Here is a 26,555-nt window from a genome sequence, read left to right on the forward strand (position 1 = left end):
AAGGGGGAAACGGAATAAAGCTCATCTCATCTGCTCTGTCACATGCTGGGGCTTGTAAAGCAGCTGATAATATCCCCAAATTGAAGACACGGATTTGTTTGGCATCATCTTAAATTCAGACTGACTTGCAGACCATGCCAAACCCAAACTTGCACAGTGCTGGGACATGCAAAGGGCTTCACAAACGTTTATAAAGTGGGCTTGGAAATGGATGATTTTTGAGGAGACTTTGAGGTCTCTTCCAAACCAGCCTATTTTATGGTTCATTTTATGATTTACCAGCGTGTTATCTACACACAAGAAATGGCACAGAAAAGCACAGACATGACTTAAAAAATCCCCCAGCCACACTTAACCCCTCCCCACTCACCTGACTCCACGGCTTCTTTAACCATCACGGCGCAGTAGGGGTTAATCACCTCCCCCTGGGACGGCAGGTAAGGGCCACTGTCATAGTTGGACAAACCAATACGCAGGAAGGGAGACATGACAAGTCCTGTGCCAAACAAAAGGCAGGGCACACTTGGGAGAGAGTCTAAAAATTCCCCTGGTTTTAACCCGCGCCTTATCTCCGTCAGACAGCGGGATGCCGGCCGCTAGTTATCCATCCAGCTGGAGCCTCTCAGGCTTCCTTCCACAGACTGACCCAGCACTGCTGGACGTGCCCAAGGTACTGAAACTCAGCTGTTGGCCTAACCACGGAGCTGAACTCATCACAGGGCTGGAAAAACCCACGAGAGCAGCTCCGAGCACCGGTGACTTCACACTGACCGTCGGGAATGAGGATGGCAACGCACAGGAGTCACAAATCAGAGCTTTCCTGGATGGGATAAACCTCTGCTGTAATTTATGTTGAGTCACATCAAGTCATATCCCACACTATGGGAATAGAGAGGGGTTTGGGAATACTGTTGGAAGCCTGCAGGCTGAACATGAAACTGTGAAATAACTGTGCACTATTTATATACGGCATGGAAAGGAGCTCCAGGCATTCCTGAGTGCTGAACCATATTAACAAGTGAAGCTATAAAGAGAAAGTTCAGCTCATATGAAATGCACTGTATAGACAGTGAAACAAAATACCCCACCAGAAAAAACAGCACCTCAGAATTTATTTTTAAGCAGCTGAAAACAGAAACAAATACAATCAAGATGCCAGGAAACACTACGAAACCTTTGGGCTGAAACACTACAAACCTTTCTCTGCAAGGTCTTTTGAAGCCTTCAGAGAGAAGATTTAGTGAAACCAGAAATTATTAACTGCTGTAGCTAGTGCCTATCATTGTACCATCTGGGCCCAAAACTGGGATTTGCCACCCAACTTTTGTCTCATCATCTGAGCTTGTCTTTCCTGGCTTCTCTTGGGGAACAAGAGGCACTTTGAACTCAGCTGCAGATGTCTGTCTTGGACCACCAGAGTTAAAAGACATCAGTGCTATCACCAGCTGTTTTCTGTCAAATATATTGACAATGACACATCGTTCAAGCGCAACAGCGGAAGGATAAATGACTCATGGTGTGGGATTCCGCATTTTACACATAAAACTGATCTTTTTGAAGGGAAGCTTCTCTAGCCTCACATGGAAGAAATTCCAGGTTCTTTGCTGGGAATAGCATTCTCTTACCTGTAAATGGTCTTTTCCTGACAGATTAGTTCAGTCTCTGGGAGGGGCTTCTCTTTTCATCACTGTTGTGGACAACATGGAAAGGTTTTTCTCAGCTGAAGAAATAACTGCTCTTCTGGCCAGGCCGACTTCAAAACCTGCCTCTCTGTTCAAGGACACAGGAGGCAAGACCACCAAGGAGAGAGGAAAACTTGAGGAACCAAGATGAAGCCTTTTGCTTGAGTGTCTTCTCTCTTCCCCAGCAGTGTGGAGTGATGAGTTTCCATCAGCACTTTGTACATAAATCTGGGGCTGCTACGAAACCCAGAACAACTTTTTGTCAGCGCATGGCCGGTTGCAGCAGGTTGTTGTTCCACTTGTATCCTGGAACTGATGAGATCTTCTCCTTCCTCCTGTTTTATGAAACAAAGACAAACAGCTACAGTTATTGCTGGGACTGGAACACCAAATCTTCTGGCTGAGTATTCACAAGCACTGAGCACTCACATTCCAACATTTTCCGACACAGATGGCTCATGAAGCCAAGCGTCCGTGTTCTCTGACAAAGAATTTGCCTTCCCAGGTTTCCCTAAATTTACTACTCTACATCAGGCCAATTTATACAACAAACAGCATCTGAAGACTCTCGTTCCCATTTGAGCTCCTGGGTGTGTTAGCCAACAACCAGGCTGAGTTTTCAGGAAAACAGCAAAAAAGCCACAAACTGTCTTGGATGCTGCACTTAAAAGAGAAGAAAACCAACAGGTTTCTGAGGAAGAGACAATGGGGCAGAGAAAGTGAAAAATGCCCTGTGACTCATGTCAGTAGTGTATCTCCAGGAATGCAGAGGTCATGGGTCTCTGCATGTGGCATTGCCCTCGACCAGGAAAACATCAGGGCTTCTGAAAATTCCCACATGCTGGAGGGAAAGGCAAAGCACCAGATGGGGCTGGATATAGGCAATCAGGACAATCCTGTTCTCCTCTGGATAAAGGCAGCACCTCTGAAGGATGTTTCACATTTGACAACTGCCTGATGAAGCTGCTTTGGAGAGCCACTTGCATTTATACAGATCCTCAAGCACAGACAGACCTGTGGCACTGCAGAGAAATAGAGTGAGTGGTCTGTGAGTGCTCCATGGCAAGAAAAGGCTAAAAGTTCTGCCTCAACTGTCAGAAGCAGAGAAACCCGGTCAAATTAAGAAGGGAAAAATCTCTTGAGTGGAAAGAAATATATGTATATATATTTTCCCTCTCTGTGTGATGCAGACATTTATTATTACTTAGACATTTCCTTTGTTTCAAAAAACAAGACACATATGAAGTCTAAAGACAAAAGGAGAAACAAATTAAAGGGTCTCTGGCAGCAGAAGAGAAACCCAAGGAGCTGTATATTCTGTAGCATCAGTGTGGAAAGCTAAAGATGTCCAAACACTAAAACCAAGAGGCAAAACATCTTCATTGAACCTCTGTGTGTCAACAGAAACGTCCTCTCTGCCTCTATCACACTCCACCAATTCTGGTCACTGCTGGGAAAGAGAAAATAATGATCCGCTTCCAAATCCCTAATTCCTACACCTCTGGCTTTAGGAACCTGTTGTTCCACAAGCAGGAGCAGGAGGAAGTGCAAGGGTTTAAGCATTCCCTTACCAGAACTTTCCAAATCCACCTTTAAAAGCTCAGAGTGCCAGTCAGAATTATTAGTCAGTGTGTTGGGCATCTTAGAACATGAGTGCTGCTAAAAGAATCCGAAGATCCAAGAATCTATCTAAAGGCAAAGATTAGATGGCTCCCCAGCAATAAAATGTGGTGACACTGTTGACTCAGGTACTAAAGAAAAAAAATTAGGACTAAAGGTTTGAGCTGAAATTCACCACACTTCAATTAAATCAATGTATTCACAACATATGTAGAACTGTGAAAGCATCTTATCCTGCTAAATACTCCTATCAGTGCTCCAAAAATCACTACTTGGATGTGCTACAAGACACCTGTTCAGGCCTGTGGATCAGCTCCCTGAGCAGTGACATTTAAAACTTTCCTTAGATTTATGCTAAATGCATTAATCTTAATGCTGTATGTTCCCTCCCTCCCCTCCAGTGCAACACTTCATTTTGGCTCTCTGCAATCAAGCACTCCCTGATCAGGTATCCCAGAGATGTCGAGGAATCTTCACTCTTGAAATATACAAAAGCCATCTGGGCATGACACAGAGCAGCTCCTGGTGTCCCTGCTTGGACAGGAGAGGGGGACAGGAAGAGGTCACTTCAAAGCTCAAGCAGCCTGTGGCTCTGTGGAGACACAGTGGGATAGATCTCACCAAGACCCAGATGACTGCAGCATCTGCATCCCCATGTCAGGCAGTCACCTGGGCTCCTGAGAGAGGAACGGAGAGAAATTGGCACCCTCAGATCCTGAGCTGGAACCACCAATGTGAGACTTCCCTCCTTTGAGAGCCAATGGGAACACCTGGGGATGATCTGTTCACATCAAGCACCTTCACTGAAAGATCTGGTTTCAATCAGATTCTTCAAACCATTAAAATTTCAGTGGATCCCTTCAATGTATCAAATCAAAAAGGCTTGTGATGGGACTTCACATAAACCAGTTTATTGCAGGAGATGCTCTGCAGCCTCCAGCAAACAGGTGAGAATTCTCCACCACCTGCAGAGCACGTGGGTTTGGCACACTGAGATAAACCAACAGCTGCCCTTCTAAGCCTTGCAAAGGCTGGCTCAAGCTTGCTAAAACCAGAGTTTACTGCTGTACCAGCCTGGGGTGGATTTCTTTACCCTGCCCAATAAATCAGACAGATAACTGGTTTCCTGCTTCTCTCCCACTGTCTTTGCTGAAACCACCGTTGGCTTTGGCCCAAACATCTGCTTTCCAGGTCAGATTTCCAGTGTTTGCCACTATAGGACTGCTACTTGGCTGGCATCCACAGCCATGAACAATTAAGCAACAACACAACTCAGCTCCAACACGGCTTGCTGTAATAACAGCAGTTTAATTTAACACCACAAACAGCTGCACTGGATATGGAGAGTGTCTGCTTAATTTCCCAGTGGAAAGGATACTGTGAGGTATCTGAAAACCAAGGATGAAATGCAGCTTTCTGTAAGAGGCCACCTGCAACCTCTCCTACAATTAAATATTAAATATGGTATAATTGGGGTTCAGCAATGCTGCACCCCACTTTGCTGCCACAGGGGGGCTCAGAAGAATAATACAACATATGGAAATCATGCCCAGATGATATTAGGAAGTAATAAACTCCTTAACATCCTTAATCAACTGTAGTTAAATAGAGAGGAAGGAATGAGTTCCTGCTCCCAGTCAGCAGAAGATCTGGATGGAGGGCAGCTGCCTGTGATGGGATTTGTGCTTCTGCATTTCACTGACTGAAAATGGATGCATGCATGACACAGTAAAGATGGCAATTTACTGAACAAGGGCCAACTGAAAAGGGAAATATTTCTGGATTTGAGATGCTGCTTTCCTAATGTCATCAAACTGATTTTCTCAAGGTCAGAGGGAACATTCCAGCTCTCTCTCCTTTTTTTTTTTTTCCTTTGAGGTAAAACTGCTTGCAAAATGAGTTTGTAATCTCCAGATCAGCATCACTAAGAGGGAAAGGATCCAGGAGTTACAGCTGGAGGGTATGAACTTTCTTTCACCCTCTTTCCAAGGCATCTCCCTGCAAAAAAGGCAGGTCCCGACCCTGCAGAGATGTGTTTGTAAGGCTGGTGGAGACCTGCACATGAGCATTACACACCTCAAGGCCTTCCTGGAGATTTCAGGAGCAACACTGAATGCCAGTAGTGATGGCTGGAGTCCCTTTCTCCATCCCCTGACTCCTCATATCCCACAGACCAAACAGGAGGGAATGGGGATCTAAATAACTTCCATGAGTGACTCGGGTGCCCCTATCAGCTGTTATTTCAGAGGAGATCAAATCAGCCTGCCCATGAAGGAGGAAGATCAGAACCCCCCTGAGTGCCATCCAACATTTCTCACACTTTCCTTTGACAAGGATCTGGATCAGAGGAGGAAAGAGAGGGGAATTTGCAGAGCCCTTTGATTTTCCGTCTCTCTGTAGTCAGCAACCCCATCTTCAACATCTCACAAAGGTGGAGCAGGGAGGAGTGAGGCAAGTCAGGACCAGCAGTCTCTGATGGGATTGGTACAATATCAGACTCCATGCAACTGAAGAGCCTCCCAAAACTCCTTGGAACCACTTGATTTCAAAACAGAGGCGATGCTCCCCACACAAACCCTTTCCCATCACTTGCAGAAGACCTGGGCAAAGCCTTTCCTTCCCCTCTGGAAATGAGGCTTGCAGACTTTTCTAGGACCAGTGTCAGGCACAGGGATGGGCATTCCTCTTTAAAATCCTCTGGGATGTCTTGTGAGGCTGTATTTGGAGGGAGTGGTGTATATTGGTAACAGGACCTATCTCCTACGTATCCCCTACAAACTCTGCCTGGACTCTGCTGAGCTCAGGGGTTTCCTTCCGTTCCATTTGTGGTGCACAAGGCAAAACCAGAGCCTCAGGTCTATTTTCACATCTTAAACATGATTAAGCCACAGTGGAGTTCACACAGGTGAACAGATTTACAGCTGTAGAAGGGTTGGTATCCATCTCACTGGGGGAATTGCAGGAAACAGCTGCTGGAAATGCCAGGAATCACTACATTCATCCATGGCCTCTAGGGTGTAATGCTCAACCTTTCCAGCAGACACCAGTATAGCTGAGCCTTAAAAGCAGGGAATTTGGGCTTTGCTATCCCCTTGGCTCTCCATATGACAATTCCTTCAACCTGACTGTCTTGGGTTGCAATAAGTACCAAAAATGTCTACTCTATTTGCCATCTACTGAAACTGGTTGAGGAGGTGTCTTTCTCTTCTATGACCCATTCCTCATGACTCCAGGGGGGAGGGGGTGGGTGTCTTCTGTTAATGGGCAGCTGTTAAAACCAGGTGGGGAAGTGTTTCTTTATCTCTTCCATGACCCATCCTCCCTCCGGGGGATATCTGCTGTTCATGGGCCATAGTGGCTCACTGCATGGCTGATGTAATTCCATCATCCCACTGGGAGATGCTCCAACCAGGGGGAGGAGCCAACTGTTCCTACCTGAATAAAACTGACAGTCAGAACACCAGGACAGTCTGTTTGCACTGGATTCCCAGAGGAAGACTGGACCCATCTCACCACCACTGGACCTTCAGAGGAAAACTACATCCTTCTACAGGATCATCTCTGCCTCCAGGAGGACTTAATTGGACTGCTACTAACACCCTGACCAACAGGGTGTCAGGTTGTATTCTGATTCTGTCAGTGTTTCTAGGGTTTTTTTTGTTTGTTTGTTTGGGGTTTTTTTGTACTACTACATTTGTATTTTTAATATTTCTAGTAAAGAACTGCTATTCCTATTCCCATATACTTGCCTGGAAGCCCCCTTAATTTCAAAATTATAATAATTTGGCTCCCTGGCAGACACCTGTCTTTCCAAACCAAGACACTGACCTAAACACAGGCTGTGTCCAAGGATTTTGCCAGCTTTTCACCCCGTCAGGCTGCAGCTTCCCAATTTCTTCCAGCACAGCCTGATGTCTCTTTAGAGCAGATTTCTCTCAAAGCAACCTCTCTTTTTTCTGTTTGACCAGTGAGCTTGCAGCTGCATCTATCCCCTGTTCTGACTGACCCAGCAGGGATGCAGGGGCCTGCCCTAAGCAGGAGTAGTGATGATGATGACGATGATATGTGGGGGTGGTGTGAAGCAGCTACTTTTCGGTTGGAATAAAAAGGGTAGGAACTCGTAGCCTGGCTGCCTGAGAAGAGATTAAGGGTGGATTCACATGAATGTACAGAGACAACTGCACTGCATATATGAGGCTGCCAGCCCAGCTCCCACAACACTAGTACAGAGATATAAACATTCGTAGGTGTCCTGAAGAGGATATTTGAAATAAAGCCAAACCCATCCTGGAATTGTTATTTCTGCCCAATGATTACATAAAGATGGCCAAGGTCAGTCCTAGCACTGATGTTCAGCTATCCAGTGAAAAGGAACCAGATTTTAGGGTTTGATCCAGGAGAAGTATTCATGTCTAACAGTGATGACAGCTTGGAGAGACAGTGAAAATCATCTGGGTGAGGACCCCACACCAAAACCACCCGCTCTGGAATTTGCTTGGAAACAGAAAAAGGGTCCAATGCACAGGAATCTCCCTGAGTACTTTTTAATTTGCTCATCAAGGAGACAAATTCTTACACCAAAAGAAGAATCTCTCTCAGACATGCCTATTGTCTTCCAACAGACAATGTGAATTTATCTACCTTGGCAGGGCTTTTAAAGCTGAAACCCTTGTTATTTGTGCAAACTGGAGAGAGAAGCAGAGCAGACCCATCAAATCTTTATTTGGATTAAACCCCTCCAGGTCCTTTTTTCCTCCCATTTAATGTATTTTTGTCACACGTGGTCCAGAAACAAAGCAAAATCTTTCTCATTTGTACTGTTGGAAAAATGCCCAGCTATTCAGTTTACTCTCCTTTGTAAAACTTTTCTCTTTTTTTTTTGGTGTATTTTTGGGGTCCAGTGTATTAAGAGCAACTTGTCAATTTTGCTTCCTTATTTTTCTGGAAAACTTCTGGTTAATTTATTTTCCTGAATCATTTCATTTCTGTAACATCTGGACCACACAAGCTCAAAAGAAATGTTTCCAAAGTAATTATCCCTATCGTACTTGTTTACAATTTTTAATGCTATATTTTCAGGTTTTAATTGTCTACTCACAAACACAGACCAAACTAGGAGTGGCAGAACACTGTCTAACAAACACTGAACACAAAATTCTTTCAAGAGCTTTTCAATGTAATGAGGGAAGTAAAAATATCCTGAACTGTGATGTAGCTACAATATGTCCTTTCCTTTTGCCTCCTGTTCATTAGCACAGCAATTTCTGTATTTCTGCATGATTTTGGCACTGGTTCACAGATTTCTTGCTCTGGCCTTTTGGGTGTTTTTTGGTGTTTTTTTTTTAATGACACAGGTGGAGCGTTCCTTAAATACTTCACCATCTTGTACCAGGATGTTTTTTAATGCACTGACTTCCTGCCAGTGTCAGCATCTGCACCTATTTTTCATTTTCTTTCTCTTAAAAAGAAAGCAAAAAATGCCAAAGAGGGGTACAGACTTATGAACATCCTTCTTTGTACAGGCACAGTTTCATGCTGTGATAAACCTAATTCAGCACTGGAGGTATTTAAGGTCTTTGTTTAATCCAGAAATCTGCTCAGGATATTTGGACCCTGGATTACAGAAATGTTGGGCTGGAAAAGAGCATTTCACTCACCCCTCTGCCACCCAGCAGACTGTGTCTACCTAATCCCTGAAGTATCTGTCTGGCCATCTGTCAGCAATGAAGCTTCTTCTGTGCTTGGTGTTACTGCACACTCCTCAAAAAAGAGGGAGGATTTGTCACAGGAGACTCAGATCATAACTGGAGTCCACACTGGACATGCACACCTGATTTCTGTGTGACAAAATGGGCTTTGGAGATGTAGGCCAGGCTGGATGGAGCTTGGAGGTACCTGGGATAGCAGGAGGTGCCTCTCTCCATGCCAGGGGCTTGGAATGAGATGGTCTTTAAGGTCCCTTCCAACCCAAACCATTCTGGAATTCTATGTATTTTAGGAAACTAATTTTGATCTAGGATTGTCCTGTGTTTCTCCAGAGCTTGCACCATTATTTAAAGAGAGTCATGGTGTTCTCCTCACTCCTTTGCAGCACTGGATTTTTTTTCTTTTTTTTTGTAATTAGGCTCAGGAGATAGAACTGCAAGAAGATGTCTGACCATCCAGATAATTCATTTTACGCAGCTCAACACCACGAGCCCAGCTCTGGTCCACAGCCCTCAGCTACCTCCTCCTTGCCTCAAATCCTCCCAGGAAGTCTGCAGTAATCTCTGCTCCTGTGAGCACCTGGCCCAGCTCACATTTTACAATGAACTGCACCAGGGATACCTCAGGTTAATTCAGCCTTTTCCACACCTTTGCAGTTTCATCATTTAGCACTTTATTCTGCCAAATATAATTACATAAATATATTCTGGAATCAGAAATACTTAGTTTGCACAGCAGATGCTGGCAGAGCTACAGCCTCTACCTTCATTCTCTGCTCCACCAAGTTTTTCTCCCATGGCTTCACCACAACTACCCCAAATTTGATGTTGTTTCCATCAATTTCAGGCGCCACATCTGTGCCATCTCTTGTCAACACCATCCCAACACCACCTTCTATGTCTTTCTCTCTCCCAATGTCTCTGGACTCCTTAAGTAAACTCTGATATATCATTTCCTCTCCTTCAGTCACATTCAACTTAAAACTGCTTTTGTACTTAAATAAAGAAAGTCTGGCTCCAGTTATGGTGAAAGTCCTCTTCCCATTTATAGTCTGCTGTCCTATGCTCAGTGTCAGAGCTCCAGATCAGTTCCTGGGAGACTTTCCACCGCTCCATATCTTCCCACTCCACTCACCATTTAACTCACATCAACTTTAGCATTCATCCACCAGTTTCTTTCTGTGCTTCTGCCCTTAGTTACCTCCCTGACTGGGAGGGATATAGGACACACGGTGGGATGAAGAATGAAATATAAAATACAGAGAAAATTAATTTTAGACCAAAGTGGTGAGAATCAGGGTTTTGGGATATTTTGTTGTTTTTTTAGTTTCTAATTTGGGGTTTTTTGGTTTTGTTTTTTATAAACATATGGCTGCTTAAGCAAACCTTCAGGAGTTCATCTTCACACTTCAAGGAAAGCTAAATCATGAATATGCAGACAAACACCTGCTTCACCTCAGCATCATTGTCCCAGCTCAGCTCAGCAGTGCAGAGCACAGGGAATGTGCTGCTCCTCCTCACAGACTACTGGCCAGAGGAAAAGCTCAGTCACACCCCCACATGTCCAGGTACACTCACAAAACCCCAAACTGGAACACACTGAAGGCCCCTTCTCTCTCCTCTTCACCCAAATAAACCAATTCCTGACACCCAGCTTTAGAGATTCACTGTCCTCCCTCCTCCATACACATTTGCATGTAGATTATTCACCCCAGGCCCCTTCACAAACAGCAGAAAGAAAGAAATCTGCTGGGTTTTCAGTTTCCATTATCCCCATGTCGCTGACTGAAATGGGTCAAATGCCTGATGACCTCAGATGCCTCCTTTCCCCAGGGCGGAGGGAAGCCTGGTTCAGGTGGAGGTGTGTGTCTGGCACCCCAGCTCCTGAGACAAGAGGGGATGGCTCCCATATGGGGGGTCTCACCTGCCTGAAGCTGAGTTAATTCAGAGAATAGCTTATGGGTGTTTTTTCTGCACTGAAACCCCCATGAGCTAACACAGGTATTGCAGATGGGGACAAATAAGCTGAGGACAGGATGGTTTATGGCTCTCCCTAAGTACAACAGACTGAATCTAAATGCACTGAAACCTTTATTTACTTTCCATGGGGTTTGAATCTGGTCTATAAATAAGGCAGAAGGACAATGCTAATGACCAGGAACTGGGAAAACTGACAGAAGCTGTATAATTTAAATTTCTAATGAAGAGATTTAGTAAAAGCACCATCCTTTCCAATTTCACTACAAAATACATTGCAGAGAATTACCTTGTTTTGATGGGGGAGGCAGGGAGAAAAAGAGTTGCTTTCAGGAGTTTCTATTTACTTACACAATGTTTTAATTATTTAATAAGAATGTCTGTAGTTGTCCTGACACCCTCCCCTGGCACGAGAGGGAGGAGGGACAGGGGAGCTGAAAAAGGAAGCTGGAGGATGCACTTTTTTACTATTTCACCCTTGTTGTAAATCAAAACATAAATAGCAAGTGTTACTGTAAGGGTGGTAGGGGAAAACCTGGGTAAATTCAGCCCTCAACACGTGCACACTCCTTCAAGACAAGCAACAGTGACTCCCACAAGTGCACTTGTCTGTTTTCTGTGAATAAGCAGGGCACCACCTTGTTCAAATCCCAATTCACAAATCAGAGCAGATCTCCATAAGCCTCAGCTGCTCTCTCTGTTCTTGACATATCAGCCCCAAAATGCCTCCCCTCTCACTCAGGTTCTCCTCCCACCTCAGCTGTCCCTGACTTTTTGCTGCTGATTTAGGTGACAAAGAGGAGCAGCCTTCACCAGCGCACAGAAACTCCAGAGCAAAGTGATACCACCACATCAAAAACCTCCTTGGAAGAAAACGCTCGGACCCAAGTGAAAAATTAATCATGTGTAAGTTCAAATCTGAAACAGAAGTTAAGCTTCTGCTCCCACAGCAATCTGGAGTCAGGCCCCTGGGGATTCATGGCACCAGGTGATTCCAAATTTTGGTCCCTCTGGGAATGTGACAGCCATCCTGCTGGTGGCTGTGCTGTCCCTGAGTATCCCTGGGGATTGTTACCTGCTAGTTATGAAATCATGGGGTCATTAAAGGACCAGGCTGAAGCAGGGCTTCACTTGTACCAAGGCAAAGATGTGACACACCTGCATGGCTCAGGAAAGTCACTCCAGTTCTATGTGAGTGTGTGTGAGCTCCTTCCCAATCCCTGGAACTGTTCCAGGCCAGGATCTGAGCAGCCTGGTCTAGTGGAAGGTGTCCTTGACCATGGCAGGGAGGTTGGAACAATCTTTAAGAAGCCTTTCAACCCAAACCATTCTGTGATTCAATGATTCTGTGACAATTCTTCTGCCACCCTCTAGCAAATCTATTTATCTAGCAAATCTATTTTTCAGAGGGTTTTTTGGGTTTAAAAAATAAAATTAAGGCCACATATCTGGGCATTTTATTTGGATTAGGGGTTAAATCTGGCCTCTCCAACAGTCATTTAGCCCAAATGAGGCAACTGCTGTTGTGTGTTTGATCCCAAGAAAAGAACTGGGCACAAAGCGATGAGTTACTGCATCAATGAGGACAGACAGAGATAAAATATTCCCCAACTAAACCCAAGAAAAACTTTGCTGTCAGTCCAGGGCTAGGAGTGCATTTGTCAGAAGGGTTCCTTACTCACAGAAAACTCAGAATAACTTCACAAAACAACTCAGCCAAAGCCCTACAACCAGTCTGCTTTGAGAATCCTCTTTCATGCTCAATCCCTGCATCCCTGACATGAGCTATACTAAATCCATACTCTCAGCAAATGGGTGCATCGACAGCGGTGTGACAGCCCTTCTGCTTGTTGGGATGGACTGGGTTTATTTGCCTGTCCAGAAACACGTGGTGCAATGACATTTGAGGCAGGAGTTGCACTTCCTGGCCTGGGTGGGCGGCTGCCCTGCAATAAAATAACCCAGTGTGATGACAGAGGAGGAATCTGCGCTTGACTTAGAGCTGTTCTTCAGGTTTTAAGCTGTCTGCTGTACTCTTCCTGGATCTTCCAAATGCCTCATACTTCACAGAATCATAGAATGGTTTGGGTTGGAAAAGATCTTAAAGATCATTTGCCATGGGCAGAGACACTTTCCGCTAGACCAGGCTGCTGCTGTACATTGCACTGGTCCCCCACTGCTTGATCAACCACAACTTTACCACCAAAGCCCTTCAGTAACATGTGCCAGACCTAAACACAGCTGAATCTATACCTTAAACTTTCATCCTTCTGCAGCAGGGAGGCCTCTACGAGCTGTCCCCAGCCCCACACACCCCTCTCATCACAGACTTATCTTATGCCCACCTCCTTACCAGCACCTTTTTCTTAGGGGTTTTTTTTTTTTCCACTCAGGTGTTTTCCTATGTCAGATTTCAGTTCTGATGAGTCTGAGGTCTAGCTCTCCTCCTCAGCTCAGGGGTCCACTTCTGCAGACACACTCACACCCTCTCCCATGTTAGTACCAGTGTCTGGGATCACTTTTCAAACCAGTTTCCAACATCATTTTCCTGCCTTTCTAAATAATGAAACCCATGGGCCTCAAGGTTGTGAGAAGTGCTTTTTGTTGCCATAGAAAATTCTGGTAAGCACATCTGATAAAGAATCAATTTTTTGCAACTAAAAAATAAGGATATTTTCTGAAGCAAAGTGATGGGTTTTGCTGTAGGGTCTGTAATGGTTTGATAAGACTGACCAGTCATAATGACTCATCCATAACGTTCCCACATTTCCTCATTCTTTCTGCCAACCAGATTTATCCACAGATCCACATCTTCCCTGACCACTATTGCTGTGGACACTGGAGACCAACACCTTTCTGCACCACATGAAGATGTCATGTCATGTTTGGAAGCCCCAGGAAACAACTGAATGGAAATGCACAGATCATCTTTGACTAAATTCCTACAAGACAGGTAACAGAGCGTTCAGAATCAAAACATCTTTGTTGTGGACCAAAATATTTTCCATTAAAGAACTTAAAAACCCTGACCATCTTCTGTATTGTGGAAAGGAAAACACCTTCATTTCTTTTGTTCTCTAAAGCCATCTGAGTTGGCAAACCCTGATGCTTCCAGCTTAGATCCTGCTGTTTTAACACCTTATCAGGGAGCAGGTCACTGTGCCCAGGAAGAGCTGGAATCTTGCTACACACAAGGCTGCAACATCTCCTCCTTCCTTCACCTTTTCTACTTCCATATGCACCATCATCTTTGCTAAGTTTGCTTTCACTCATACACATTGTAGATAAGAATATATATGTATATAGAATTAACTTATTTTTATGGATTTATGTGCAGTCTCATCCCCGGCTCCTGTCAGGGCAGTGTTAATTATGGAAACAGTCCTCCCACTGACAGGTTTGCTGATAAGTATCATGTGATAAGTACAAAAGTTTTTTAATGTCACTTTTGGATTTCTTTAAGTATCAGATGTTCTAACTTTCTCCTCCAAATGTCACATCAAATACTTTCCTTTAACTGTCCATGGTCTGGTAACCCTGATTTTTTCATCATTGTGGGTGCCCTGTCTATGTCAGGAGATGATATTTTGGTAAATGAACTCAGATTTCTCATTAAAAACCCCTGGAAATGTCCAAGGCCAGGTTTGACAGGGCTTGGAACAAACTGGTCTAGTGGAAGGTGCCCCTGTCCATGGCAGGGGGTGGAACTGGATGATCTTTAAAGTCTCTTCTGACCCAAACCATTCTGTGATCTATGATTCTAAGAGAATCAGGCTGAATATGATACATTGATGGCTCCAGGATTCATCACCTCCCTTTCCTCACTTGTTTATCAACCAGAAACTTTTTTTGTCTTTTGTCTAGGTATTTCCTATGCAAATACTCTGACTATTTTGTATTTCCTGCAGATAAGAGGGACGATCAGGAAAAGAGGATACACTGCTTCCCAAAGAATGGCAAGAAAATTAAATGCCATAACAATTGAGGCAGTTGATTACTGAGAAGCAATCTAGCCCAAAATGGGTCAAATGTGAGGTGGAAATGACCATTTAAAAAAGAAACAAACCAGAAAGATGTCATGTTGAGCTCATCCCCTGTACATCTCAAGGGTATTTATGGCTCAGATAAATATCAAGAAATTCACTTGAGAGATAATTGAGCCCTACATCCTAACTACACGTGGCATTGTGGTGACAGAGATGGGGCACAGTTTAGTGAAAGCTGCACCAGTTTCTTTTCATCTCACCTTGGGTACATCCTTTAAAACTGTTCACTTACCCCACTCAGCATTTCTGCCCCAAAGGAGCAAACACAGCACATGTTCTTAGGCATAGCTGGAAACAAAAATATCCCCAAAAGGGATGTCACCACTCTGTCCCAGAAAACTGCTCTGAAGCAATGGTGTTACTAAAAGGTACAATACAGAGGAATTATCCACTGCTAAGACAGCTGGGTGTGATTTGAAAAGTAATTTGGGTCCCTTCCTCTCTCACCATCACAGTTAATAAATGTTATCTCTGCTGCTGGATGCGATCTGGCTGGTGGTGAGAGATGAAAAACCTCCAACAGGCCTGATAAATAACAATATTAACACAAAGAAGCAACGATGCAGATAAATCACAAAATCGACGCAAACAAGCCATGATACAATAAAAACTCTGTGCAGTTGGCTACAGTGAAGGCTTTGCAGTTTGGGCTGCCTTTGCCAATGTTTTCCTCCCAACCAGGAGCTGGATGCAAGGCAAGGAGGCAAACAGAGAACAACAGCACAGGATGGAAACAAACTGTCAGAGAGTGTTTGCAGGCTGCTTCCCATGACAATCACCAGCACGATCCAGGGAACGTTTCTGTGTGAGAACAGGCACATGAGCAAGCCTGGGAGGGAACTGTGCAAAGCTCCTGGTACCTGTGACTACAGGCTCAAGGCTCTGATTAATCCTTTCCATGCTTTCACACATACAGCTTTTGGATGTTCACACTCCTGTATTGACTTTCTCTTCCTTTTCTGTTTTAAGAGTCACTTTCTCAAAGCTTAGGCAAAGAACAACACTCTGTTTACACAAATCCTGGCTTCAGCAAAATGGGAAGCAACAGCAGAACTTGCAGCCAAGTGTTTTAACTTGGATCCATAAACATATGCATTAAAAAAGCCAAGAGCAGAACAGACCTCCTGGCAGAGCCCTGGAAGGTGCTTCATACTTCACCTCCCTCCCAGGCTGCTGCAGAGCTCTCTGCAATTACACTCAGATAATAAGAGAAGAAACCAAAAATTTGCCATCAGAACTTATGTTCACCATATCACTTCCTTCAGGACAAAGTGGAAGGATAGACAGAGACTAACCTGGAAAAGATGCCAAGGAAGAAAAATAAAAATTTGGCATGCTGGGAAAGCTAAGCTGCTTCTCTAGTTCCCTCCATCCCTCCTTCCTTGTCTCTCCCTCTTTCCTTTGAGCTCTCCACCTCTGACAGGACACTGAGCCACATGCTGCTTCTGTGAAAAGCTCTGAGAGTCAACCAAGTGACTTTCTTTGAAAGGAAACACACTTGAGGCAGAAAAAAAAATTTAAAAGCTCAATTAGCTCCACCCTGGCAATGTAATAACCCTCACAGCTCCCCTCAGGGTGGAAAAAAAAAATGAAAAGGTTTCCCCAGTGTAGCAACATGAGTACAAAACCAGCCTGGGCACAGAGGGCTGCTGAGCTGCAGGGTAGAGGTTCAGGAGGGAGATCTGAATCTTCAACAGAGCCTTAAAAAACAAATTATAAAATACATGTAAAAGTGAGGGGAAAGTCTAACTAAACTCTGCATTGCCTGTTCCAGTGCAACTGTGGCTTCATCTTAAGGCAGAGAGTCTTTCCAGGCCAAAACCTCTGCACAGGCTGAGCATCACTTGCTTAATTCACTTCATGTCCACACAGGACTTGGCTAAAGAGTCATGTGAGGAAAACAAGGGGTCCAGCAGAGCTCAGGGAGTAAGGCTGACAGACACCAAAGTCTCCTGTCCAGCTGAGACAGTGAAAAAGAGACAGAGGCAACAACACAGGGATTCAGATTCCACTCTGATGTCAGGAGCTCAGGCAAGGGCAGCTCCATGGTCAACTCCAGGAAAGCAGCATTTTAGGGGCTGGCTGATACTTCCAGCTGAATGCAGTCCTGCTCCACCATAACCAGGTGGGACAAGGAGCATCCTTGGAGCAGGTGCTCCTCGTTGCTCCCTCAACTCTGCTCCTAAAGCTCATTCCCCAGAAACTCGCAATGCCTGGTGGCCTCAACTGGGATGTGAAGTCCTTTCTTCAATTAAAAAGAAAGATGAAAAGAGAAAAAAAAAAAAACAAACAAAAAACAAACAAACAAACAAACAAAAAAACCACCAAAAAAACCCCCCACAAACCCATGCCTGCAGGGCCTCAAGGACTTGGCTGTTCAAGAATACAAAAGTTTGAACGTTGCCCTTTTCACTGCAAATAGTTCTGCTGCTCCCCCCGCCTTTTTTTTTTTTTTTAATAACAAGTTCAGTGAAACTTTATCTCTTCCTGCCCCAGTAACCCTACTAAATAATCTGCTGTTAGCATGACTCAATTAAGTGGCTTTCGGCTGCCGAAGTCTTTTTTTTGTTGTTGTTGTGTTTTTTTTGTTTGTTTGTTTGTTTTTTGCGCTATTGTTCTTTCATCGGTGCGAATGAAAAAAAAAAAAAAACCAAACACAAAAAACCCCCCAAAAAAACAAACAAAAAAAAAACCCCAAAACAAAAAACCAAACTTGTAAAAAGCTTCCCCCCTCTGAAAAGTATCACACTCCTGGAGATTAAAGTACAGCCTCGAAGTTGGTAGTTGCAATTAGAAAGGATCCGGATTACACCCGGGGTTTTAACTCCATTCGAGTTCAACGTGCACGGAGGGAACTCAGCCGGGCTGGGGCTCCGGGTCCCGTCCTCCGAAAGGAAATGCAGCTCAGACACTGCGGAGCGGAGGAGGGATGGAGGCCGCTCATTCCTCTCTAACTGCCCAAATCTGCTCTCAAACTTACCGCAGCTCCTGTTTCTAGGACAACACAAACTCGACACCAAAGTGATACACCCAGCCGCTGAGATACAACATCGCATCTAAAACTACACTTCCCGTCCGGCTGCCTTATCACACACTGCTGTAACCACGAAACACCGACAAATCAACACTCAGCCCGGCAGGAGAAAGGGTTTTCCCTCTATATTTTCCCCAGTTTGTTCACTCTGTTGACTAAAACTCTTTGTAGTCGGTTTTCATTCTATTTCTCACTTTCCCCTTTCCTCTGTTATACGAAGACACACGGGAGAAAACAACGCTCTTTTTTAAAGGCAGGAAAGTGTGATGGCGAAACCACAAACACTCACTAGAGACATCAGGTGTAGAAGCTGAAAACAATTTAGACTCTTATTTAAGGGGAAAAAAAGATAAAACAATAAAACACAACTCTCCGGACAAACGCCACCTTTAAAATCCCGTGACAGCAGAGCCGACGGCTGCAGCGGAGCGCCCAGCGACAGGGAAATGCCGACAGCACCAAGCAGTGCCCTCAACTTTCCCGGTGCTGCTGCACAGGTTCTCCCTCCGGAGGTTCCACCCGGCCCCGGCACATCGCCCTGCAGCGGGACACCCTGCCCGACCCTGCCCGCGCATCCCCCGCGCATCCCGCTCCGCTCCGCCGGCGGTACCTGCTGCCAGCGCAGTGCGGCTGGGCTCAGCCCCTTTCGGCTCGGATCAGTCCGGTTCGGCTCAGTTCAGCTCGGCTTGGCTTAAGCCTGGTCCCACCCGGCACAACCCGGCTCGGCTCTGCCGGACTCGGCTGAGCCCGGCAACGCTGAGCTCCGCCCGGCACAGCCCAGCCTAGCACGGCACGGCACAGACCAGCCCGGCTCTGCTGAGCTCCGCCCGACACAGCCCAGCCTAGCACGGCACGGCACAGACCAGCCCGGCTCTGCTGAGCTCCGCCCGACACAGCCCAGCCCGGCTCTGCTGAGCTCCGCCCGGTACAGCCCAGCCCAGCCCAGCCCAGCCCAGCCCAGCCCAGCCCGACTCAGCGCTCCCGCCGCCCTCGCAGGAAAGCAGCGCATCCCAGGCCGTCCGCAGCCACCAGCGGGGCTGCCCTCGCCGCCTCTTCCTCCTCCTCCTCGTCCTCGGCAGCACCCCCCTGCCCGCCCCCGGGCGTCCTCTCGTGTTTGCCCCCGCACATCCCGATCCCAGGGGCTGGGAGCTGAGCATCGTGTCCGTCCTGCACAGGACGCTGCCTTAGGGCTGGCGCACGGGGTCCCTGTTGCCGACAGGGAGACAGTGGCTGCAGTGAAACTCTCTCCCAGAATAATGAAATAAGGACAACTGATTTTCTTTTTCCGGGCTGCAAAGCGTTGCTGTCGCTGCTGAGAGGTGCAGGGGGAATGTCTGCAGAGAAGTCCTTTCCTCATTCATCTCTCCCGTTGTGTTCTGTTCTTGGACATAGGTATTAGAAACATCAACCTTGTTGTGTGGAAGGACAGGTGGTACCTGTTTGGTGTACCCCTTTCAAGGGCTGAGGGTGTCAAAACTGAGTTTCGCTCAGGGTATTCCCTAGGAGACCTTCTCAACTCCACAGGAATCATGGTTTCCTCCTGTGCTGTCAGAAAAGGTGTGATGCTGGTGGTCATGGACGGGTGGATCTAGGCAGGAAACTGGCCCAGGAACATGGGAGAGGAGCCACAAGAAGGAAGGGAAACCCCAGAAATATGGTGGCAAGGGATTCTGGAGAGGAGAGTGGGAAATTCCCCTATCCTCCAGGGCCACACCATCTCTGTGAGACTCATGGGCTTTGCTGACAGACAAATGATCAATATGATCATGCCTATAGCAAGGAGACCTGAAGATGTTCTTCAGCTCCTTGGTGTACCCACAGAAAATATGAGGCCATGTTCAGCCACCTTCTGTGGCTGCAAATGCTCCAGTGAAGAATGTCAAATAGTGTTTCTCTAAAACACCAATGTACAGAATAGGACACCTGCCAGTTCTTTGAAAGATGTTTTGTTTGAGATCACCCCAATGAGGTGTCTAGAAATTTTAGGGACTGTAAGTGTTCACTTTGACCAGGCTGGTATGGCCCTTTGAATATTACTGTGAGTATTTTGCCCTTGATGCTGATCTCTGAAATGTAAATTATGCATTAAAATAAAGAAAAGGGAGCCAAGGCAAAGGGAAAAGTTGCTGGGATTTTGGAAATTGGGGGAAATTAATTACTTTCAAAGAGTGGTTCTTTCCTATTTTCTGGGACAATTAGAGCTGACTGTAATACCTATTCCTGTCACTGGCAGGAGAGAAAAAGACATTTCATGAACCAGATGATTTTGCATTTCAGTTGCTCACACCCTATTAACTTACACATCCATCTTTCCTGTCTGCATCAGGGTCCATTACACCAGGCTGTTGGTACCAAAAGTATACAGAATAAGTTCTTTCACCCCAACTGAAGGCAAGCTTTAGATAATTAAAACTCCATGTATTCCCATCCCAAGCTTAAGTTCTCAGCTCTACTGCTTGCTGATGCTGTTGCTGAAATTTGCACAGGAGTCTGATTGTTTAGAGGAGCATATCCACCTGCACTTAGGCTGGGTGCAAGCTTTGGGTGGTGGACTGGTACATCCCTAGCTGGGATGCAGCCCCATGGTGTGTCCACCATTCCCTGACCCCATTACTTCACTCACATAGATCAGATCCCATCCCTGGAAGTGCTGAAGACCAGGCTGAATGGGGCTCTGAGCAACCTGATCCAGTGGAAGGTGTCCCTGACCATGGCAGGGGGTTGGAATGAGATGATTTTTAAGGTCCTTTCCGAACCAGACCATCCTAGGATTCTGTGATCTAGGAGACAGAGCATGGCACAGCAGGTGGTTACATGAGGATCATTTTGCCTATAGGATTTGCCTAAATATCTGCACATTGCCACTTTGGCAGACGTGCAGATATTTAGGCTCAGGATTACTGTCCATGTATCACACACAAAACAGTGCACCAGGCCACTCACCTCCATTTTGGCAGAAGAAGGTTTGAGCCTGCATCCTCCCCCAGGAAAACATTTGACTGTGCAACAACAAAATCTCAGATCAGGGAAAACTGTTGGCAAGACAAGCCAAGGATTTCAACTCCTGCTGCAAGGGAAAATAAATCAATACGAGCCCTTTCTGAAGGGAGATTTACCCATCTTGTCACTCCAGACCTCTGGTGACAGTTCCACACCTGCCTGCCACAGCCTGTCCCAAAGTTTTCCTTCACTGCCCTTCTTGTGTAACCTAAACCTTCCTGGCTGGGATTGAAGCCCATTTCTTGTTACGGGATCACAGAAACACAGGATGGTTTGGATTGGAAAGGATCTTTAAAGGCCATCAAATCTACACCCCCTGCAATGAGCAGGGGCATCTTAAATTCCATCCTGTGCACCAGGGACACAGAGAACAGATCTTCCACTTTTTTTTTTTTTTTCCTTTTTTTTTTTTTTTTTTTTTTTTCACAGGAGCTTTTTATCATACTTAAAAGCTCTGTGGTCTGGGAGGTAGCTGCCATATCAATTACCCAGACTCAGGATAATTACCTAGCTGACACAGAGCTTCCACTGAAACACACAAGTGCTGTGCATTGTTATTGTCATTTAATTTGACTTGTACAACTAATCAGGCATAGCCTTCTACAAGACAAGGCCACTCCTGTGGGTGGAGGTATCTGGAAACCAAAAGCCCTTAAAGCTGCATCTTTCTGGTGGAAAATATCACCACAAGCCATCGTGTTTTCTTTCCTGTATTTGAAAACCACCCACATTTTCAGTAAGAAAAAAAAAAAAATCCAAAACTGATTGAGTGTTTCGCCTGGGCAGTGGGCCTTTCTGAAGAGTTTCATTCTTAAAATATTTAGTCTCTGTTGTTTGGTTTTTTTAAGGGTAGTTGTTTGTAATTTATTGTTAATTTAGAAGAGGAGGTGGGGGAAATAAAAAGGGAATATATTTAATAACTACTGTGAAAGCAAATGTAATATTCCCCTTGGTCTGTGCTTTGAATTAATTGAAATGAATGAACTGATGTGTTTGAAAAATAAATAATAAAATATAGCAGATCTAGTAATTTTCATAGTTTTTTTCGTATTTTTTGTTGGGGTTTTTTTTCACCCTCAATGTTTTCTATTTCTTCCACAACTGTGCACTGCATGTTACCGTGAGGTTTATTTTACATTTTAGTCTCTTCTAGCAGTGATTTAAAAAAGGGCTTAGAAAGGAGCAGAGAGGTCCCTCCATCCCTTTTACCATACAGTAAAAGATCCAGCACTTCCCAAAACCCTGTTCCCATGAGATGTCTGCCCAGCTGAATGTTACACAATTCCAGCTCAGGAGTTCCCTGGCCTGCCCAGAAGAGGACAGGAAATGCAGTGAGCAAATAAAACCACTTGCAAAATGCTGTGTGACGATGCCCATCTCTTAGAAAACGCTGAGTAAATCTTTCTACAGGGTCCAGCCTCACTTTACTTCCTTGGAACTCCTTGACTGGAGATATGTGTTGTCCCTTTCAAGCTATAAAGAGAAATAAATCAACAGTGATGCTGGTCCTATCACTGGCAGTGCTTAAACATCCTTCAGGTTTTTAGTCTCGTGCCAAGGATCAACTGAGCATATGGTGCTAAATGTGTTCCCAGCTCATAAAGTTTGCTCATCTGTGATTTTCTAAAGTTTCAAAGCTTTTTATCTGTCATTTTGGGCTCAATACTCTGATTTGTCAGCTGCACTCAAAATAATCAATGTAAGCAGGTGTATAAAATGTATTTTAGGACACAGGCTGAGGGAGGCCAAGCCTCTGCCTGCCTTCACCTGCTGATTTCCACACTCTGCCTCCCTCCTGCCTGTCCCCTGCCTCCCTACTCCAGGCTATGGCTTCCTCACTTTGCTGACTCAACCTATCATCTCACTGTGCTCTCAGCCAGAGCAGCACAACAGCCTGGGTGTAAGAAACACCAGCAAAGCAAAACTGAAAAAGGAAAATAAAAAAAAAAAAACAAAAAACAAAACAAAACAAAACAAAAAAACCAACAAAAACAAAAGAAAACAAAAAAAAATCGGGTTGTCCTTTGCCTGTGAGAAGCATTGTTTTCACAGGAAATGGCCACGTGAAGGGCTGGGTGATCAGAGTGATGGGGGGAAAGAGGTGGAGGGGTGGGAGTGGGTGAAAGCCTCCAATTTTCCAAAAGGTTCATGGTGTGTGAGCATATACACCAGGTGACACTGCATGAGAGGTGAGCTGCTTTGAAACTGCTGGAAAAATGCAAAGTCACTTGTGATTGAAATCTCCTCCCCCCTGTCCTGGAGAACAGTCTCTGATTGCTTGCGTGAAAACAATATCCCCCCTCTGACTTCTGCAGAGACACCACCCCTAATAATTCTCCCTGAAATGAGGATCATGGAAAGCCACTCCAATCTTGGACCAGACACTACTCTTGATCATGCTTGGGGACAAAGTGCCTGGTCTGAGGGCTGCAGGACCATTTCTGTGTCCTTTGATGACATTAACTAATAACACAGGGAAATCTGAAGCAAAATCAACACGGAAAAATCAGCCTAGAAATCACAGAGTCATAGAAAGGCTGAGCTTGGAAGGGACCTCTGGAAGTCACCTTGTCCAAGCTCTTTGCTCAAGTGGGGCCACAGAGACCTCACTGCCCAGGACCGTGTCCAGGCAGCTTCTGAATGTCTCCAAGGATGGAGAGTCCATGACGAAGTCCATCTGAATGACATTGGGCTCTTTTTGTTGTGTATTTATACATCCCCTGTCTTGTCAATTAAAAGACCTTTTAGTTTCATTTGGAATCAGTAGAAGGCATTGCCCAGGGAGGTCATAGAGGTTAAGAGATCAGCAAGATTTCCAGTATGCTTACATTTATCTTTGTAATCCTTTTTACCCCTCTAGAGGGTACTCTAAAGGCAAGATGACTGAGAGGCTGAATTATTTTTTTTTTAATATATTTTCAGTTTTAGATTTGGATGTCTCAATTTTGTTCCTTTCTGCCGACAACTCACACCATGGTGTCCTGCCATGACTGAGGTCTGTACCAGGATTGAATCTGCAGCACAACTGAAATCTGAAATGAACATCATGGCTGGAAGATGTTGCTGATCCTTGCAGAGGTGGGACAGAGATTCTTGGAGTCACCTTCTTCAAACTAAAAGCTGGTAAGAGCTCTTGCATTTGATGTAGTGAGTTTGCACTCACAGCAGGTTTGAAAACTCCTCCCAGGAATCAAATTTTTTTGTTTTGTTTTGTTTAATCTGTACATTAAAATGTACAATTTCAGCAGACACACAGTTGAAATAGTTTGCCAGAAAGAGCAAGAAGACACCAAATTTGGATCTACCCATCTCATGTGATGGTGAGGAGGTGGCAGGTTTTGCCTGATAACTTTAACTCTGGGCTGTACACTGTAGTAAATCAAAGCAGTTTATAAGTCATAAGTGGGAAGTGCTGAGTGCCCAATACAGAAATCCCTTGTGCTGGGTCCTAAAAGGGACCAACTTCTAACAGCAAATAATCTGGATGGGGAAAGCCAGGGAGAACAAGATGTTTAAGGCAGGACCAAAGCTTTTCATATCCACTATATCAATATCTCCTAGTTTTTAATGCATTTACTCTTACTGATCCTGAAAAGGATCAGCCTTCCCTCTTGTACAGACAAGGGATTAAAGCCTCAGGACACAGAAGGGCAATGTCTGGCTCTTGAGTAATCAGGCACACATCTTCACTTTATAAGTCCCAGGACATTTTATTTTTCAGGTGTCTTTTGCACTTGGACATATCTGTAAGGCACTGGGTGAGAACTGACAGGTCAGGCCTGACAGGATAAATGTGGAGACTTGTTCCACTGGAGAGTCTTTCCCGAGGCATGGTATAAGTTAATGACAGAATCCCAGAATGGTTTGGGTTGGAAAGGACTTTAAAGATCTTTTCAACCCCTCTGCCGTGGCAGGGACACCTTCCACTAGATCAGGTTGCTCCAAGACCCCATCCAACCTGGCCTTGAACACTTCCAGGGATGGGGCAGCCACAGCTTCTCTGGGAAACCAGTGCCACGGCCCAACCACCCTCTGCTTAAAGAATGAGGGAAACTGCTGCAGATGGTGAAGATTTAGAAAAAGGAAGAGCTGATTTAGCAAGGGAAAAGCTTGAGGAGATGTAGCAGGAGCTGGTAGATGTGCACACAGCACGGACGGAGATGTAAGCACCAAACCCTTCACCAAAATGATATCAGGGGCTCAGCAGAGGCCTTCAAGCTCTCAGTAGTGCTTTTTCCAAGAAAGGCTTTGAGACAAGTCATCAGTAGTTTAGGAAATGGGTCTGTGAAACTTCAGACAGAGTTTGGAAGGTGTTAACCATGACTCAGCCCATTCTGCCTCCCCCAACACAACACAGAGTGCAGAGCAGCCCCTTGCTCCACTCCCATCCCGCTACCCCTCTGTGTGCTGGGGCCAGGCTGCCACCTTCTTGGTGCTGCAAAATGAGCTTGGTTCTGCCCCCTCTGCTTGCTTTGCCAGTGCCACCCCTCAGCTGGGACCAGCCATCCAAACCCCAGCTCTTTCTGTGAGTTTTACCTCTCCTCTGCAACCCACCACGGGCAGCTGAGAGCCAAAGATGATCCGGGAGGGTGCTTGTCTTATTTCTCTGAATTCTCTCTGTGTTCCTTACATGGCACATCACTTATTAATTCTGGTGAAATGCCCTGTTCACAAGAAAGAAAGGCACTGCCAGACAGTGTTGTTTCCCAGTGAAATTTTGCTAATAATGAGTTGTTCAGTTGGGTACTGTGGTCTGTGCGCTCTCTTTAAGTTTCCCAGAAATCATCCCTCTCTGCTGCAGGGTTAACGTAAGTCAGGGTGAGCAGAGGCTGCTGACAGTAACATTTCAGACCTGACCTCTGTGTGGTGAATATTTTGGGTGAGGAGTGGGCCTGCTGGCTTGCTTTCTCTTAGTGGTTAAGGTGAAAGGTCAGAAGGTTTTCTCGGTGCTATGAAAATGTCTGACGTGAGTGCATTTACCATCAGGGCTGGCTGGTGGAAACATACCAGGGTCTGGTTAAGGGAACCATTGTCACATCATTGCCACACATTTTAACATTAATTACCCAGACTCAGGGTAATTAATATTAAAAAAAAAAGCTCAGATGTGCCCTGAAATTTTAATAGATTCATTAATCGATTCTGTGTTGACAAGGTGGAGATTGGTCATAGGTTGGACTTGATGATCTCAGAGGTCTTTTACAACCTAATTGGTTCTGTGGCTCTGTGATTCTGTGATCCTTCTCTCTTATGGCCATGAAATTCTCCAAATGATGACTTGCCACAGTAGCTTCAGTTCCCTGGAAGACACTGGGTGTCCAGGATACTTTTTCCAACAATGATCTCAGCTTTCGAATACAGAAAGGGGCAAAATGGACTCAATTTACAGCAGCATGGAAAAGAACAAAATAAGAAGATGTCAAATGTGTCACCTTCCCTCTGAAAACCAAGTGCCCTGAGCCCAGCTCTGGCAGTCAGGAGAGCTGGCCCT

The 26,555-nt window shown here is 45.3% G+C and overlaps 1 protein-coding gene across 3 annotated transcripts in view; it reads right to left on the reverse strand.

The window, feature by feature from the left end:
• Positions 1–18,845, reverse strand: part of PRKCQ (protein kinase C theta) — a 55,414-nt gene extending 36,569 nt beyond the window's left edge. The window contains exons 1-4 of one of the 3 annotated variants that reach the window (XM_066182672.1): positions 18,675–18,845; positions 1,626–2,017; positions 772–820; positions 371–496 (exon numbers count right to left, since the gene is read on the reverse strand). In XM_066182672.1, the coding sequence (XP_066038769.1) occupies positions 371–488 (118 nt within the window). In that variant the 5' untranslated portion in view covers positions 489–496; positions 772–820; positions 1,626–2,017; positions 18,675–18,845. Of the gene's footprint in view, positions 1–370; positions 497–771; positions 912–1,625; positions 2,018–18,674 lie in introns of those variants that run through there. The other 2 variants (XM_066182671.1, XM_066182673.1) reach the window with 2 other exon arrangements.
• Between the last annotated feature and the right edge of the window lie 7,710 nt (positions 18,846–26,555).

Source organism: Chamaea fasciata, unplaced genomic scaffold, assembly GCF_029207755.1.
Source record: "Chamaea fasciata isolate MVZ Bird 193981 ecotype frontalis unplaced genomic scaffold, bChaFas1.0.hap1 SCAF_5, whole genome shotgun sequence".
NCBI lineage: Eukaryota > Metazoa > Chordata > Aves > Passeriformes > Sylviidae > Chamaea > Chamaea fasciata.